Below are 19,292 nucleotides of genomic sequence, written 5' to 3'. Positions count from 1 at the left end.
TAAATAAATAAATAAATAAATAAATAAATAAATAAATAAATAAATAAGTTCTAGGCTTCAGAAGGCTGAGGCAAGTTCTAGCCTGGGATTCATAGTAAATTCCAGCCCAACTGAGCTGTTTTTAAAAATATGAGACTGTTAACTTTTTAAATAAATATATAATTTATCTTTAATTCAAATGTGACACCCATCATAGCTGGGCAGTGGTAGCACATACCTTTAATCCCAGGACTCAGGAGGCAGAGGCAGGCGGATCTCTGAGTTTGAGGCCAGCCTGGTCTACAGAGTGAGTTCCAGAACAGCCAGGGCTACACAGAGAAACCCTGTCTCAAAAGACATAAATAAATGAATAGATAGATAGATAGATAGATAGATAGATAGATAGATAGATGTGGCATCAGATTTCATCCTATTATTTATTTTTTCCTTTACTCCATAATTGGACATTTCAGATGTTTTGTTTCTCCCCATTATAACAACTCTCCCATCAATATCTCATTTTAAGCATACCTATTAAACTGTTATCTCTTAGTATTATTTTTGTTGTGTTTTCTTTTAGGTTTTGGTTTTTTTGAGACAGGTTTCTCTGTGTAGCCCTTGCTATCTAGACCTTGCTTTGTAGACCAGGCTAGTCTTAAACTCACAGGGATCTACTTGCCCCTGCCTCCTGGGCGCTAGGATCAAAGACATGCGCCACCACACCTGGTAATTTTTGATAATTACATATGTAACATAAACCCAGGGTAAAAATTTGTGAACTTACAGAAAACTTAAAGGCACCCAACGCTTCATAACTGACCCACCAATTTGCTGCTTAGTGAATTCCCTTCCCAATTTTGCTATGTATACATACAGCATGTTTTTAAGCAAATCAAAGGGTAGTTTTAGAAGCCTGAAAACTCACGATCTCCTTGCTTTGTCGGTCAAATGTGGCCTTCACGAAGAGCGAGCCCAGAGCAAAGCCAAGGGCGTCATCTGTATTGGAGATGCAGGTCTGCCATCTTGGTGTACAGGACTGGAAAGGGGCAAAGAGCAGTCCCTAAAGGCCTCTACCTCTCTGGGACTAAGCCTTCTCAGCTGAACAGAGGCTTGGACTCGGGGTGCCAAGAGTCTCCTTCAGACTCCAGAGATATGGAAGGGAGTATCTCAAACTGTGCTGACCCCCGCCCCCACCCCCACTCCGTGAGCCAAGCTTCAGTAGAAAAGAAATAGGTATGCTACCCACTCCATTTTCAGTTCAAGCTCTGTTATGGTCCCAACAGCTCCCCTTGGACTTCGAAAGTTGTTGTTGTGATAGTTACTTATTGGAGGGGGCATTCTTGCCTGCCATGGTCCAAGTGTGGAGGTCAGAGGACAACCTAAAGGAGCCACCATGTTGGACTTAGGTTGAACTCAAGTCATCAGGCGTGGTGGCAAGCACCTCAGCTGTCCTGAGCCATCTTGCTGGCCCAAATTGAGAAGTTTCTTTGCTCGTCTCTACAATTCAGACTTACACACAATAAGTCCGCTATTCCTGGAACCTGGGTGTCATCCCAGGTTCCTCTATCTCCTTGCTCCCAGTTCAACCCATCATCAGTTTCTACTAGCTCAACCTCTTCATCTCCTGTGTAGCCCATTAGCATTTTTCTGTCCTACAACAATGTCATCACTGGTCGAAGTCAGACGTCAGACCTCTTAACATAACTGCCAGTTCCCTTCATGATGTCCCATGTCAACCTTACCAAACTCAGTCTGCTGCCCTGTTCTCAAGTTCCTACCAGAACCCACGCAAAAACACAGGCCCCCTTCAGGACTCCCCCTCAGGACCCCTACAGGCCCCCATGAATTTACATGTTTTCTCATTCCTCGCCTGACATATTCTGAGAAAAAAAAAAAAATTCCTATTACTCCACTTGTTCCTCACGCTGAGTGTGCTGTCCCAACATCCTCTTTATAACATAAAGGAGGTTTTTCATTCATTGTGAAAAATTAACACCCTCAAAATATATGCATTTGTTTGTAGTTTTACTCCCCATACTTAATGAGGCCTCTTGAAATGAAGGATCATCTTCATCCTCATCATCAAAGGTGAATGCCACACACCAACATTAACTCAAGGCAGCCTTGACAGTTACTCCTGTTTTACAGATCAGGAAATGGAGACCCCAAGTACTCAAGGTGCCATAAGCACTAAGGAACTAAGATTGGAAACCATGACAGCTCAGATTCCAAAGTCTGTGTTCCGTACCATGTGCTCATGCACCATGAAGAAAATGTTCCTGACACAGTGCGGGCAGGGAGCACAGACTAGGTTTGGTCAGAAAGGTAGCAGAGCCAGAGAGCTTACCTTCTTGGTACCATAGAGGGTCTCTAGAAGCTTCTCCTGTGCAGACTCAAAGCGTTGGTCAAGGCTTGAGGTCGTCTTCTGCACCAGGTTCCAAATTAGGTAATTGTTCAGGATGCTATTTCCACACCAGAGAATAAGGAAAGACATGTAGGAAACCCTTCCCCTTCCCCAACCAGTCCCCAGGAGCATGCAGGCTATGGAAGTCCTGACAGGTGTGGAGGGAAGTGGGTATGAAGGTTCTTACTCTGGGACGCAAGAGAAGTCAGCCTGGCACAAGGTGAGCGAATAGAAGTCACAAATGGATACCCTGAAACTCTGACCAGAGGAAGGGTCCACCCACATTTTAATCTGAAGTTTGGAAGGCCCAGGGCCTTATCACTCAGTCTGTGTGCCAATTCACCATGCTTGGTCCTTCCAGAGATCTCCAGAGCCCTGAGCCCCTCCACTCCAGGACCCTCTCCCCAACTCCCATTCCCCAGTCACACCTTGGTTCTGTGCGGTTGATGAGTTCCGACACCTGTTGTAGGTACTCAGTCCCATACACCACCACAGGCTCAGAGTCACTCAGCTCGAGTGGTGACAACAAGAAAGAGAGGAACTCGAGCCAGTCCACGGAGGGTGCTAGAGTCTGAAAGCAGAAAGTCTTCAGGCTTCCCGGCCTTCCCACTGGGCTCAGCAGACTGCTTTCCCCCACTGATTTGCTATAGCCTGGGCATCTTTCCCATTGTCATAGTAACAGTTACCTGCTGCCTGGGGACCCCTTCCTGCAACAAATACTTTTCCAGGCCCGAATGCCCTGCAGTCTGGGAGCCTTACCATTTATTATACAAGGAAAGCCACTATGTGTGATATTCAGCTTGGGCACAGAAATTCAAATATTTTCATGTCGGTTGATAAAACACCACTTCCCCAACAGGGCCCACATACATGGTCTCTCCCTATAATCTCTTTTCTCTTTCTAAAACAGCAAAAGGGATGGCACAGGAGGGGCGTTAGGAGATACCTCCATACACATGATTATTTTGCAGACATCTCATCTGTTTGTTTTTCCCTTTGTTTGCTTGAGATGGGGGTCTCACACTATAGCCCAAATCACCCTGGAACTCACAGAACTCCTCCTGCCTCAGTCTCCTAAGTACTCGGGTTACAGGTGTGAACCACCATGCCTGCCCCAATATTTTAAATACAGTCTCTTCATGTAGTCCCAAGCAACAAGAAAAAACAAAACAAAACTAAATGATGGCCTTGAGAGAGGCAGCTTAAAATATTTACCGTTTTTTTCTTTCCAGGATAGTGAGACACCTCTGGAAAGCTCACAAAAGCAGGAAGCAAGGGAAGGACGGGTTGCCTCAGGGGTGGTGTTTATGGAGGGGTAGCCTCTCCCTGAGGTCTCCAGGCCCCGCCTACCCCACCTGCAGCTCTGAGACGCTCATCCTGTGGTAGAGCTTCTCCTCGTCTCGACGCTGGTCCTGGGGCACAGTGATGTTAGCCAGTTGTGTCTCCAGCTCCAGCACCTGCAGCATCTGCTCCCGGGTGGAGGCCGGCTGCCCCCCCCAGCAGAACTCCCAGCTCCTCCATGTAGTCCAGGTAGGCCGTAAGCACCTGTGAAGGCCCCAGTCATCCTCAAAGCCAGTAAGAAGACCTGCCCAAGGCTGAGGTCTGCTCTGGCTCTTGCCCCTTCCCACCATTTCTTTGGCTTCGCTGCACCTTGTAGAAGTCTTGGCGACTCTGGTTAATTTCTGATCTATTGCTGACCACTGTTTGCTCGACTTACTTAATTACCTGTCATCTATTTGTCATCCATTTCTCCCAGTGGATGCTGTTCCACTTATGGCAGCTGTTCGCCCCTGAACCCCACAGCCTGTATCAGTGCCAAGCACAGAACTGGTCCCTGTAAATCTTTATCCAGTGGATGAACTCCCATAGCACTTTGCATTCTCATTTCCTAATGCCCTTCTAATCGTCCCAGTCCACGGGGCGCCATGTGCTTTGACTTGAACAGCTGGATGGAGCCTGTAGGGAATCTGCCCCTTTGAGTCTGTTCTTCAAGTCTCTCATCCTAACAGGCCTCAAATGTGCTTTTTCTCTGTCCTCCCAGGGGACAGAGAAGCACAGAAAAGAAAAAAGGAACATTCATATTGAACATTAGGAATGCACTGATCAGATGGTTAAGGGATTTACATACAACCTATCTTGCCCCCTCAGCCTCATAGCGACTCCTGATACACACCTTTAATCCCAGCACTCAGGAGGCAGAGGCAGGTGGCTGTCTGAGTTCCTGAGTTTTAGGCCAACCTGGTCTACACAGTGACTCCAGGACAGCCAGGGCAACACAGAGGAAAAAAAAAAAATCCATATTAGTCCCAATTTTCACAGAGAGAACGAGCTTGAGAAAATATAGTAAAGGCTCCTACCATAAACTACCCCTTGATAGGATCAGAATGTGGTGAAGGCCTGAGCACTACCAGGGCCCAGCCCGAACTCAGTTGCCTGAGTTGCTTTTATCAGGACAGGGCCTGATTGCTTTGCTTGCCATTGGAATCATGGTTCAAGGACAGTGTTCATTAAGTATTTGTTGAGGAAAAGGAAAAATATGGAGATAGATCAAGTCAGCTCTGTTTAGTAACTACCTCTATGGCCCTCCTCCCCAATTTTTTAAGACAAGGACTCACTACATAGCCCAGAATAGTCTTGAACTCACAATCCTTGTACCTCAGCTTTCAAGTGCTGGAATTACAAGTATATACCACCATGCTGGGTTTCCTTCCCACTCCTGACTTGAAGCCCCACCCTGGAGTCACTTAATGTTAAAGGCCTTTGATCCCTTGATATTCATTCTTTGCACTACAATTTTTCTCTTTTTCCCCACTTTTATTGCTGCTGGTTTTAGAAGCATATCAATCCATCAGCTATCCCAGCTTCTAAAGGGGGAGACAGTTTACTCAGTCAAGGAACTCATACACACACATACACTTTTCACTCTCTCTCTCCTTATCTTCAGTTTAAGACTTACTTCTGAGACTTTGTTTGTTTTTGAGACAGGGTTACTCTGTGAGGCCTTGGCTATCCTGGATTCACTTTGTAGACTAGGCTGGCCTCAAATGCAGAGCTCTGCCTGCCTCTGACGCTCTGAATGCAGGGATTACAGGTATGTGTCACTGCACCGTGCTCTGAGAATTTCTTGAACCCTCTGCACTCATAATTGTTTTTTTTGTTTTTGTTTTGTTTTTTGAGACAGGGTTTCTCTGTGTAGCCTTGACTGTGCTGAACTCCATTTGTAGACCATGCCTGCCTCTGCCTCCCTGAGTGCTGGGATCACAGGTGTGCATCACACACACGGCCCTAACTGTCATCCTTTCTCAGCCATTTTACTACATCTTCCCCTACATTATGGCAAGAGGCCTCCTGCCTAAGGAAACCAGTGATACAATGACAATCAAACCCAAGGCCTTTTCTAAAACCACATTGTTTCTCCCATGAATTCTCCTGCACACATAAACATACTGAGGTCATCAGGTCTTTCTGCTGGCACCTGTGCCTGCTCGGCCATCTCTCCAGGGGCTCATTTCCCTTCCTGTGGGATAAAGCCTAAGCTTGCCATCTATGGTAATGTAATGTGCACATATGGTTTTAGCACGCACGAGGCTGGGGCAATAAGGCCACTAAAGTCCAGGAGTTAGGATCAGCCTGGGATACACCGTAAGGACGGGGTCATCTTCCCCTACTTCATCCCCTCTCCCCTTTAGCCACCATCTGATCTGCTTCCTCTGTGGACACCTCCCCCTCAGTTTCAGCCTACCCTCACCCTCATTCAGCTCCTTCTCAGCTGAACTCAGATTGGGAAACTCATGTTTTCTGCTGTGATTGTCTCAATGACTGTGACCAGGACAGTGTTCCAAGGTGCATCATTTTCTCTCTGGCACCGAGAGAAGGGCAGCAGTGTCCATACATGTCTAGGGGAGGGTGAGGCTGAGAAGTTCGGGAAACACTTATGAAGCAATAACACAGTAATCTCCAGTGGGTCACCTCGTCAGGCCTCTCTTTGTTCCTCTGCCCTTTTACCACTTCTTCTTCCTTTCTCCCACCTCTCCCAGACCCTGGTTTCTATTTTAAAGGAGAAGCGCCTTTGAGCTTGTAGCTCCCCACACTGTCCTCTCCGGCTCCACCACCAACTTCCCTAGCTGTCTTCTGACCTCTCAGACAGAAGGCGCCCACCTGCCTCAAACTCACAGGCCTAAAGTGAGACTCCCACACACTATCAGTTCCACACAGCATAGGCTCCCATGCCACCCCTCAAACCTCTGCTTCCTGTTTTATAGAATCTGCCCCAGAAACACCCATCAATTACAACAAGCAGGAGAGCTGAGCTTGAAATGCAGGTCTGCTTTCAGAGTTGCTTCCTGTGCTGTGATATCACATTGCCTCCCAGGCCCTAAGTTCTTCAGGCTGGTTGTTCCACAGATACCACTAATCCCCACTCCATTCCACCATGACTCAGCCTTGTAGCCTCAGTCACCTTTACCTCTGTCCTCTTCTAACAGCCAGTAACTAGCAAGCCACAATTCCAGCTTGATATGTCTTGTAACGTCAGCTTCTTAGCACTCAGCCTCTATCGCTCCCTCACCTGGACCCTTGCTGAGTTAGAGTCCAGGAACTGCAGAGACTCTTGTCTCCGGGGTCCCTCCCCTACAATTTTTTCTTCTCATCTGACAAACTGGCCTCCTAAGGCACCACTAAGAGCATCACTCCATTCCTGCTCTGGGACCTGGAGGTGCCTTTTTAGGGGCTGCAGAATAAAACTTTCTTCATAACCAGTCTCTGACCACCTTCTAGCCTACCATACAACCAGCAGCACATCTTGCCAAACCACATTTATTACATTCCAAACACACCTAGCCTTTCTGGCTTCAACAGCTCATCTCCATGCTGAATGCCCTCTGTTGGGCCCTGGACCCTTTCTCATGGTCCAAACACACTAAGCCTTTTTTTCCTTGCAACACTTGCTTAATCTGTCTTTACATAGGACAACCTCTACTGATCTCTGTTGTAGCCTTTTTTAAAAAAAAAAAAATTATTTATTTATTTATTTATTTTTGTGCGTATTTTTGTGTGTATTTGCATGAGTGAGGAGGTCAAAGGGAACCTTGGGGAAGCCAGTTTTCTCCTTCCATCATCTGTGTCCTAGGGACTGAATCCAGGTCATGAGGCTTGACAGCAAGTGCATTTAGCTGCCAAGCCATGGTACTGGCCCATGTCTTTGCTTCTATAGAGCCCAATTTAAATGTGGTCCACAAGGAGAGCCCTAGATGCCTGCATCTCACTTGAGTTCTAGACATCTTTTGAACCTTGTTCTCAGATACCTCGGTCCACAAACCTACTGATATCAAAACTTCCTGTGACAGTGACTCTGAAACATCCATCTCAGAATTTCTCCACCGCATCTGGCGCATAGTTGGGTACCCACGAAATGTCTTCCTAGGGCTAAGGATGTAATTCAATGGTATAGTATTTGTCTAGCATGTGTGAGGTACTGGGTTTAATCCTCAAACACCACAAAAAGAAAGAAAAAAATTTCCTGGAAGAATAATAGAAAGAGAGGAAGGGAGGGAAGAAGGAAAGGAGGAAGAAAACCAAGGAAAGGAGAGGAGTAAAGGAGAGTCGGTTTGCTAGGCAGCACAATAGGCTCACCTTTCTCACCCTGACCCTAAGCAAAGAGGAAAGGATGTAGGGATTAGCCAGCTCAGCAAGGAATGGGATAGGAGTTCTAGGATGTGCCTTACTTTCTCATTGGCAGTTCTATTTAGGTAGTAGTCTCGAGAGGGCAGAAAAAGCCCAGACTGGTCCACCTGCAACAGCAAGGAGTAAAAGTTAGTCAGTCTCCCCCCACTCTGAACCAAAGACTCCTGTACATGGCGAGGGGGCAGCCAGCCTGCACGTCACAGGAGAGGGAAATCTTGGCTCGGCAAAGGTTCCATGAGTCCCTACCCTCTCCCAGACAGGCACCTGGATGACATTGCTGTTGGAACTCTTAGAATCCGCACTGACATAGACGGTGAAGAATGGGGTGGCTCGATAGGTCCCTGCCACTGCCTTTAGAACTTCCATGAAGTTGTCCTTATCCCAAGGGCCCGTGATGTTCCAACCACCGATCTGAGTAGAGATCCACACATGGAATCTGTAGCGCAGGGATTGCCGAAGCTTCCCTGAACCACATCCCGTCCCTCCTCTTTCTCTGGCCCCCAGCCCACCCAGTGCCCCTGCCTTGTCAATGAGGTCTCGAAGCGGCTTGGCCCCGAGCTTCTCAATGCGCTCCAACTGTAGGCAGGACAGGTAGAAACGCTGTGTCTTCCGCTCGGCTTCGCTGCTGGAATTGAAAGTGGCATTCTCTGCAATGAGTAGAGCACAGGGTGGCATCCAGGCAGCAGTTAGATTAACTGCTGCAGGGGAGCCGCTGGCCTTCATTCCTCTCCTGGCCCATGTATGTATGTGTGTATCTGGTGGCACTGAGGATTGAACTTAGGGCCTTTTACATGCTAGACAAACACTCCCCTACCAAGCCACATTCCCAGTCCTCTTTCTGTAAATTACCTTTTTGGTAAATTCAAAAATAGGGTCTTAAGTTGGCCAGGCGAGCCTTGACCTTCCAAACTTCCTGTCCTCAGTGTCCTGAGTAGTTAGAATTATTGGTGTACATTACCAAGCTATGTTCTCCTCTCCCCTCTCCCTCTTTTTGGAATTAGTCTCATTATATAGCTCAGGTTGTCCTGGAACTTTCTAAGTAGACGAGGCTACCTTCAAACTCACAGAGATTCACCTACTTCTGCCTCCCTGAGTGCTGGGATTTTGAAACAGGGTCTCACTATGTAACTGGCTGTCCTGAAACTCACTTTGTAGACCAGGCTGGCCTAGAATTCGTTGACATCTGCCTACCTCTGCCTCCCCTGCTGAGGTTAAAGGTGTGCACCTCTCAGGAAGATTGAAAGAACAAGTTGTGGCTTTCCCTCCTCTGTTTGTGGAGAACTCAAAGAGATCTCTGTCCTTTTCAGAGGTCTGCCCCATCTAAGCCATCCTGCTCTGCATGCCCTCCCTCAAGAGCTTCACAGAATAATCCCAGTCCTTCACTCGTGGGTATTTTCTGAGGACTCTCAAAGTGCTAGACATGAAAGCTAAGATCGGCACAGCGCTCCTGACAGCTTTCACTCACCCAGTAGGTGCTTCAGTATGGCCTGGTTCTGGTCCCAGAGGCTGTTGAAGGTGTTCCAGCGAGAACGTCCACTGGGTAGAGGGTTCCTTCGAATCCAGCCTCCACAGGAGAACTGGTAAAAGTCCTGACAGGGGCCCACTCCCCGGTCCAGAGACTCCAGGATTTTTCCAGCCACTCGAATGCAGGCCTCGGTGAGGCAGATGCTATGGGCTGGGTCTGCGGCAGGAGACATGGTAGAAGTTAGGAGACAGTCAATCGAGGTGGCAGAAGCAAAGCTTTTGAGTGGGCGATGACAACATATGACAAGCATAACCCCAACAAGAAAACTATTTGGAGGCCTTCACTTTTTAGCCCCCACAACTATTAGAGCTGCTGACAAGCATGGACTGACCTACCTCTGTGGTTCTGGACCCACAGAACCACCAAGCAGCCCGAAAGAAGGGCAGCCAGCACTAGAGAGAAGCCTGCCAAGACCAGCTCCAATTGTGTGTGTGAACCAAAGAGTTGTCTGGTCCTCTTCTGGAACCCCACCTGGGGACACGGGACAGGAGCAATTGAGCTGCATAGCAGGGACACAAGATCACAGAAGTCCTCCCAGCAAATAAAGGTATGAAGGTAATAGCCAGTTTCTAGAGTCATGGAGCAATAGCTAGCGGGGTTAACTTCTGGGCCCAAGAGCAAAGAGGCAGGTAGAGCCTGTTTTATGCAACGTCATGGCTTTGAATTGCCTCACCATAGTCATGGCGCAGAGGCCAGAGATGGAGTGGAAAGTGGTACAGGCGACCCACCAGAACAGCCCAGAGCACATGGTTATGGCAGGCAGGCATTATATCAAGGGTGAGGCCTGATGAGAAAGGGGGTACTCCCTTGCCCACCTCCAGTGAGTCTGGGGTGGTCCTGCCTTCTACTGACGTCTCCGGTGCTTCTGGTGCTTCTTCATCCCGAAGCTTGGCTCGTTTGTACTCCACCATCTGCAAGCAGTTCAGGAACGCCAACTGAGGTCGGACAGCTAGGCCGTTTGTTTGCCCAAGGCCCTGCCCGGGTGTCCCCCTCCTTCATGCAGAAAGGGCCCTTCCCAGGTGCCAGCTGGGGTCCCCTCTTACACTATCCCTCTTTAACCCTTACAAGAAGCCCCATCTCCGAGGCGAGTCGGAGTCCCTGCCAGACGCCCGCCGGCGGCTCACTCACACCCTCTCCTCCATACTTTGCGCCCTCTCCACCCGGGTCCTCTCCCCTGGAGCCCAGGGCCACCACTCACACTGCCTCCTCCACCCAGCTCCTGCAGCGCAACGTTCATGATGGAAAAGAGCAGGGCCGGGCCGCGCCTTAAGGCTGGGTGAGGTTGACCCGCCCAGGAACTACGGCCCAGGCCACCCGCTGAGCCCCGCCACGGCCCTTCATCACAGCGAATGCTGCAGCCCCTGGCCTGGCCGCGGCGGCCCCGGCTTTCTCAAGTCTCCCCCACCCGGCGGCGCGCCCGGGGGTGGGAGCGAGGGGGAGGGGCGAAGCGCGCGCGGCTCCCCGCCAACATCGGCACCCAGACCATTCGGCGCAACCGCTGCTCTCCATCAAGCCTGAGACCCCCTCAGGCAAGCCACCAATAATTTGCTTTCCTTTGGTTGAGGCCCAATCCCCGCTAATATTCTTTACCCGGATTCTCCAAATTTCAAGCCTTCTCCAACACTTTAGAGGGATCACACCAGGATCCTCTTTAGTCTGTCTGCAGGGTTTTTTTTTTTTTTTTTTTACAGCTGGCACATACAGATAGAAGCCACAAGCAGTTCACCCCCTATACAGGTGTGCACAGGATGCCTACAACAGCACAGATTCCAAGCACAAGTGCACGCAGGGAAACTCAGAAGTAACCACACTAAAGATTCACCATGTACATATAAGCAAAAGCCCACCGCCATTGGGGACCCACGCAAGCACATACCAAATGTCAGGGCAGCACGTACTATACACACGGTCCACAGTAATGCCACTCTTACACATCGCTTTCAAGATGGCACTCTTACTCTCCAAGATAATCGCTGTCACCAGATCATCTCAAAAAGGGAGGGTTACAGATGGTGACAAATTGGCAGGGAAAAAAACAGCCATGCACAGATTATTTAAAGAAAAGACATGCTAACACTTCCAACTCAGGAAGGCAAACGATTTTATTTGGGGGAGAGAGAGAGAGAGAGAAAAAAAACACCCAAGCAATACTTAACTGAACCGCAACAGTGTGGCATCCATGCATCTGCCATCTGCCTTCCATATTGTCACTCCTTAAACAGGCAGGGGAGTGTTACAGTCTGTGTCACCAAAGCCTGCCTCATGTTTTTACAGTGCCAGGGCTGGAACTGGGACACTGAAGCACGGCCTCACCTTCCTCGCTGGCCCCACCAAGAGAATATAAGAATTTGAGCTGAGGAAGCCCTAAGCAGTGGCAATGGATAATTATCTATTGATTCACACCTCAGTTCTCACACATCTCCCTGCAAGCGGTTCCAGTGTGGAATGTTCTTGTGGCTGAGAAAAGCAGGATGAATGGATTTGGCAGAGAAGTGCCAGACTGCTTTCTCAGGCACTTTCCCATCCCCAAACTGCATGCTCTTGAACAAGACAGAACACAGTGTTACTATTAGGAGGCGCAGTTCTGGATTCAGACTCAGTTTCCCCATCTGTAAAATGGAAATAAGAGTAGTATGCAGCGGTGGCACATTCCTTTAATTCCAGCCCCCAGGAGGCAGGAGCAGCTGGATCTCTGAGTTCGAGACCAGCCTGGTCTGCAAAGTGAGTTTCAGGACAGCCAGGGCTACACAGAGAAACCCTGTATGGAAAAACCAAAACCAAAAACCAAACAAAACAACAAAAAGTACTGTCCACCTCAAAGTGTTTCTAGAATTCAATGAAACAGTGCATGTAAAGCGGCTGGCAAATAAAGAGCGTATTGTGATTCAGTCTGGTTTTTTAGGTGCTGGGAGTTGAACTCAGGTCCTCTGCTCCTAACTGCTGAGTAAACCAACCGAGCTCCCAAACAATCTGGAGGTAGAATACATATTAGCAGATGCAGAGCCCTTGGTCCAATACCCAGCAGCCACATACAGGTTCCCAACTGTTACTGGCCTCTGCAGGCACTGCACGCACAGTGGTACACAGACATTGGGGCAAAACACCCATACCCATAAGATAAAAATAAATTTAAAAATAAAAATCCAATAATGTTTTTGGGAGACGAGGTATTTAGAATAAATAAAGACTATTTTGGCTGAGTGTGGTGCTCACACCTTAAATGCCAGCGCTCTGGAAACAAGGGTGTGTATCTATGTAATCTCAAGCCAACCTATTCTATATATTGAATTACAGACCTACAGAGTGTAAGAAAATTATGACTGTTTTTTTTTAAAGTATTTGTTTGTTTACTTATTTATTTGTGTTTGTGTGCTTGATGTGGCGAGGCGGCAGTGGCACACACGTGGAAGTCTGAGAACAATGTGTGTGAGCTGCCCTTTTCCTTCCCCTGTGGGCTCCAGGGATCACACCAGCGAGCGTCGTAGCCACTGGGCTCTCTCACCAACTTAGTATTATTATTTTAAGGCAAAGTTTCACTAAGTTGCCCAGGCTGACCCTAAAGTTTCAATTATTCTGCCTCAGTCTCCCCTGTAGCTGGAATTGTCAAGCCTGCCTGCTTTTATTTTTATTTATTTAGTTATTATTTGAGGTTTTTCAAAACAGGATTTCTCTGTGTAGCCTTGGCTGTCCTAGAACTCACTTTAAGACACCTGGCTGGCTTCGAACTCGGAGATCTGCCTGCCTCCGCCTCCCGAATGCTGAGGTTAAAGGCTCATGCCACCACCACCCAGCTTTGTTTGTTTATTTTGAGACAAGGTCTCACTGTGTAGCTTGGCCTGGTCTCCAACTTGTAGTGCTCTCCCTGCCTCTGCCTCCCAAGTACTGGAGTTATAAATTCATACTACCATGCCTGATATTTTCATTATTATTATCACCACTCAAGCCCTATGATGAGAGTAACACTGGTAAGGCTGAGAGAAGCATGATCTAGTTGGTGCTCGATGGTGGAGCAGGCCAGGTTAGTCAGGGGTTTCCTAAGAAACAAGTTTTCATATCTCTCTGTGCTGGAGCCTGAAGAAGCCATCCACTTGGGACAAGTCTTTGCTTTGCTCGTGCTCGCTCTATTGCCAATATGTCATCTCTACTTCCTTCCAAAATTAGATAGAAGAAAACTGAGCATGTAAGAAAAAGGTGAGCTGGTATATGCCTGTCCTTGGAAAGTGGAGGTAGGTAGAGCATTAAATCAAGGTCATCCTCAGCTATATAGTGAGTTCGAGGCCAGCCTACAGTATATTAGACCCTGTCTAAGGAAGAAAAGAAAAGGAAGAGGGGAGGAAGGAAGGGAAAAATCGAATGAGTCAGATCTGGTGGTACAAGTCTATAATCCCGAAAGATATAACACATTTAGGCCTGCATAAGGACCCTGAGCAATTTGGTGAGACCTTGTCACAAAATCCAAAGGAGAAAGATGGTGGGGGATAGGGTTCAGCAGCAGGGCACTTGCTAGATTGCATGAGACCCTAGGTTCAATCCCCATTAACTGAAAGACAAGAAAGGGAAGTGAATGAGGGCCCAAGCGAGGGTGCCCAGAATGTCACTCAGAAGGGGAAATAGAATAGACAGCAGAAGTGAATGAAGAGAAGGAACTGGGCAGGAGATGGAATGGGGAGGGAAACAAGGGTAAGGATCAGGTATGGGGAGAAGCAGGGGGAGAGGGCTGGGAACAAGATGGAAAACTGAGGGGGGACATCTTTTTGTCAAGCTAGAGGCCTGTGACAAGGTAGGCTCTTGGAAGGAGACAACTTCACTTCTAACTGTGCAAGGACAGTGTGGTCATGATATGAAATGGTCACTATTGACAGAGACCAGAAATACAGTTATCTTATAAACTGAGATATTTTTTTGTACTATGAAAGGTGTGAATGCACGCACATTTTGACTCAGAAGGTCTACCTCTAGAAAATTTTATCCAAAAGATGTTGGTATCAAATAGCTTTCATTCCGTAACAAACCACACCAAATTTAATGGGTTAAAGTAAGAACTAAACCAGGCAGTGGAGGCACAGGTCTTTAATCTCAGCACTTGGGAGGCAGAGGCAGGTGGATCTCTGAGTTCGAGACCAGCCTGGTCTACAGAGTGAGTTCCAGAACAGCCAGGGCTACACAGGGAAACCCTGTCTTGAAAACCAAAATTAATTAATAAGTAAGAATTTTTTTTTCATGTTCTATGGTTTGGTTGGATGGTTCTTCAGGACTGGGTCTGGTCTCATTTGTTTTGTAGGCTTCAACTAGGAATACCAAGCCCTTTGTAATTACTCTTACCATGGTATATCAAAATAACAACAACAAAATACTGAACTAATGTTATTCATCATTAGAGCTCTCATCAACAACAACCAAAAAATGGGTTCATGCCCTTGGTACACAGCCATCTTTCAGACCTTTGCTTGACCACATTTGCTCGTGCCCCACAGAGCAAGCAAGTCCTGTGGTCAGAGTCAGATTCAGGATGGAAGAACTGACTCTACTTCTGTTTTGGAAGAGCTACAAAATATTGTCATTTTTTTTCTTACTATATTCGTTCATCACAGCACTATTTATAATACCCCCCCAAAATTGGGAGGAAATAACAGGCAAGTATAGAGAGATTGGTGAATAACTCAAACATCCATACATGGGACACATGCAAATGACAGAAGAGGAAGAAGCAATAGAAGAAACTGCAGTAAAGAATTAAGAGAGGAACAGGTTTTTTTTTAATCTATTTTTTTTTATAGTTGTTTTGTTTTTTGAGACAGGGTTTCTCTGTGTGTAGCTCTGGCTGTCCTGGAACTCACTTTGTAGACCGGACTGGCTTTGAATTCACAGAGATCTGCCTGCTTCTGCCTCCCAAGTGCTTGAATTACAGGCATGAGCCAGCTTAAAATCTAATTTTTTTTTTATAAAGCAAAATAAATAAACCAACATATGCAAGCACAGGTTGGAAAAAGACCAGAAGTGTGTAAAGAAATGTTTAGTATAAGGGCTGGAGAGATGGCTCAGTAGTTAAGAGCACTGGCTGCTCTTCTAGAGGACCTAGGTTCAATTCCCATCACATACTGGCAGCTCACAACTACCTGTAACTCCAGTTTCAGGGAACCTGAGACATTCACACCAATGCACATAAAATAAAATAAAATAAATCATTACAAAAGAAAGAAAGAAAGCAGTTAGCCCCACACAAAATGAAACTTAAGTGTGTGGATCAGGAACCAAGGGGTGGTGAGTGGCGACCGAGCCCAGGCAGAATCCCTGGAATTAGACTCCCGAGACCAGACTCAAAGGTGCAGATCTAACTTTATTGTCCAGTGTAAGGCCTTGAAAGGCCAATCAGACCATCCCATGCTAGCCTCAAGCACCAGTACCAATCAATCAAGTTGGTGCAACTTATAACGAAACGTGGAGGAGGGGCAAAGTCACCTTAGGAGACTTCTGTAAAGAAGGGGGAAGCAGTCATACCCTAGCCTCAGGTCCATTTTGAGACTTCATTAGTGTGCTAGGAGTCCCGAGTGGATCAGCACTGTGTGCAGTGGATCAGGACCTTTCGAGGAGTTGCGGGGGTCACTGACTCCTTCAGGCCTCCAAAAGGCTTACCTCAACACTCCCCACACCTGAGCATTTGATGCACACATTAAAAACACGTTCAGTATGAATGTGCCCAGTGATGATTCACATTTATTTATTCATTGTATGCATGTTCACCCATGTCATGGCATACATGTAGAGATCAGAAGACAACTTGTGGAAATCTTTCCTGCCACCGCCGGGATCAGGCTGTCATGTCGACAGCACGTGCCTTTACTTACTGAGCCATAAAACAAGTCTGATGTTACTGTCAATATCTTTGTATAGTAACAGATACCATTTCTATTCACCTAGCTAATTTAATATTTACGACAATCTAATAAACTATATTCTACTAATATAATTTCCCTGTATTACAGGGGAGAAACCTAAGCTACCGGGAAAACTTCACAACCTGCCCCAAATCAAATAGTAAACACGGGCAGGATTCTGATTTAAATCTAGACCTCATATTTATTAATCACAAAACTAGTCTATCGGAGTCAACTGATGTGTCTGAGGCTCCGGTGTGATCCTTGGTAAATGGATTTTTATCATCAGTAGGGATTTGTTATTTGTTTTTCTATGCTAGGGAACCAACCCAGAACCTTATGCAGATTGTACAAGCAGCTCTATCCTGAACTTGGCTTTTTTGAGACAGAATCTCAATGTAGCCCAGGCTGGCCTTGAACTCGGTATGTAGCCCAGGCTACTTCAGATCCTTCTTCTTCAGCCTTCTGAGCGCTGGGATTACAGGAGTGTGCCACTATGCTCCAGGTAAGAGGCTTTCAATAAAAAAATAACAATTCAAAGTGCTATTTCAATACTCCAAATTTGTTTTAGTATTTTGAGACAGGGTTTCTCTGTTTAGCCCTAGCTGTACTATAACTCATTTTCTAGACCAAGCTGGCTTTAAACTCAGAGATCCACCTGCCTCTGCCTTCCAAGTGCTGGGATTAAAGGCATGCACCACCTCAACTGGCTCAATACTCCAAATGTTATTTCAGCAGGGATGCAAGACGTCAAATTTTTGAGTAGAGAATCCGAATAGAAGGAATTTTCCTCACACTGATACTATAATGGATTGATACTCACACATTGATACTCTAATGGAACTTCTGCATATTCAATATTACAATGTCTTCACAGTGCTGCACCAGGGACTTTTGTTCATCTATGATCCAGCATGCACAGGGAAACAAAATTATGCCCAGCCGTGTAAGCCCAGAACACTGGAGGCTAAGGCAGAGGCCCTTACCTTACTATATAACAAGTTTCAGGCTAGCTAGGGCTACACAGCAAGTCTCTGTCTTTTTTTTTTTTAAGACAGGGTTTTGCTGTGTAGCCCTGGCTGTCTTGGAACTCGCTTTGTAGATCAGGCTGGCCTCGAACTCAGAGATCCTCCTCTGCCTCCCAAGTGCTGGGATTAAAGAAAGATGTGGGCCACTACCACCTGGTTAAGACTGTCTAAAACACACACACACACAATCTCAAACAATCCCAGGTTAAATCATTAACCTTATCTCTTTGACTTTAGAGACAAAAGATTTGCTTCAGTCCCTATACCATATTCTTGGCAAGAACCTGAGGGCTCCTTTCTTCATCAACTTAGATGAGTGGCTGCTCAGTTCCCAAAACAAGGCAGCTTAGCTCGGAGCCATTTCATCTACAAAACTGGCCTGAATGAATAGCCTCTATTTTATCTGTTTAGACTAGAACCCCAGTTCAAAGGTTTCTCTGTGTAGCCTTGGATGTCTTGGACTCCATTTGTAAACCAGGCTGGCCTCTAACCCACAGAGATTCACCTGCTTCTGCCTCCCCAAGTGCTGGAATAACAGGCCAGTGCCGTCACAACCAGCTGACACATTTTTGACTGGGAAGATGAAGGATATACAGCCAAGGTTTTGTGTGGTTTTATTTCTCTAAAGCTATACAAGTAAATATATATATATATTTTTTCTGGTTTGTTGTTTTCCGACAGGGTCTCACTAAGTAGCCCTGGCTGGCCCAGAACTCACTAATTAGACTCAGCTGGCTTCAGATTCACAGAGACCAGCCTGGCTGGGCACTGGGAGGAAAGGCCAAGTCCACCAGGGCCAGCACAAATGATTTGAAAACATATAACATGATTGTTGGGCCTTCAAGCCAAGGTCACTCAGAACATGGCAGATTCTGAATTGAAAGTCATTATTGTGCAAGTTCCAAGGGGAAGGACGCTCTAGCCACCCGGAGTTATTCCTTTTTTTCCTTCCAGATATCAGGGTCACTCCCTCTTATGCTGGACCCCAGTTGGCCGCCCCTCATCCTACCACCTCCGCCCCCAGCCGCAAGGACAGAGTACCGGAGTGTTAGAAGGAACCTCTGGTCAGGCCGCAAGCCAGAGGTAACACCAAGGCAGTCTCTCGCACCTCCTCCGTATCCCACAGGCCCCGTTCAGTGTCCTGACAGCAGAGATCTTTGCATATAACACCCGAGGCAGGGGTGGCGAGGGAAGGAAAATCAACACCCAGCAATCTCGCTAGCTGCGTGATTTGGCGGGAGTAGAGAGAAGGTGCCTTGCCTGGGGTTTGGACCGAAGCGACAGCGACATCATTTTCCTTACGAGCCTGTCACTGTGAGTGAGTGTGAGACACACCCTCCCTCCCAAGGCCAGTGATTGCGCCAGAGCCCTCTCGCGCCAGAGAACGGGTGACGCCGCCGCTGACTGCTGGCAGGGAGGGGGCGGGGCCTGGGGGGCGCGGCAGGAGGTGAAGGGAAGTGTGCTGCGTCCGTGGGGTTGGGGGGAGAGAGATCTACCCCGGGCCCCAGTAACAAGGGCGGGGGACACCCTGTCCCTCGCGACGCTCCCGAGCGCGCGCCTCATGCTCAGGCACTCCGGGCTTCCCTGCGTCACCCGCAGCCCGCGCGCCCGCCGCGACGCTGCCATTCATTCCTCCCACTCCGCCGGCTAGAGCGAGCCTCCGGGGCTGAGGGAGCCGCGCGCAGCGACTGACGCTTTCAGTCTAGATTTTGGCGCCAACAGCGGACCCAGGGTTCGGGGGGAGCCTGCTCCGGTGCGCGCCCGCGGTGGCGGTGTCGAGATCCTTCCCCCCCGAAAGG

The 19,292-nt window shown here is 47.7% G+C and overlaps 1 protein-coding gene across 1 annotated transcript in view; it reads right to left on the bottom strand.

The window, feature by feature from the left end:
- Ece2 (endothelin converting enzyme 2) overlaps positions 1-19,292 on the bottom strand; it is a 35,284-nt gene that overhangs the window by 4,891 nt on the left and 11,101 nt on the right. The window contains 11 exon segments of the mRNA XM_055625151.1: positions 905-1,015; positions 2,327-2,441; positions 2,812-2,954; positions 3,739-3,879; positions 3,881-3,928; positions 8,107-8,172; positions 8,330-8,476; positions 8,588-8,712; positions 9,531-9,746; positions 9,926-10,061; positions 10,406-10,501. Coding sequence (XP_055481126.1) covers positions 905-1,015; positions 2,327-2,441; positions 2,812-2,954; positions 3,739-3,879; positions 3,881-3,928; positions 8,107-8,172; positions 8,330-8,476; positions 8,588-8,712; positions 9,531-9,746; positions 9,926-10,061; positions 10,406-10,501 — 1,344 coding nt within the window.

This window comes from Psammomys obesus, unplaced genomic scaffold, assembly GCF_907164565.1.
Source record: "Psammomys obesus unplaced genomic scaffold, mPsaObe1.curated_primary_1811, whole genome shotgun sequence".
In the NCBI taxonomy this organism is placed as follows: Eukaryota; Metazoa; Chordata; class Mammalia; order Rodentia; family Muridae; genus Psammomys; species Psammomys obesus.
This window is presented reverse-complemented; position numbering and strand designations above follow the sequence as displayed.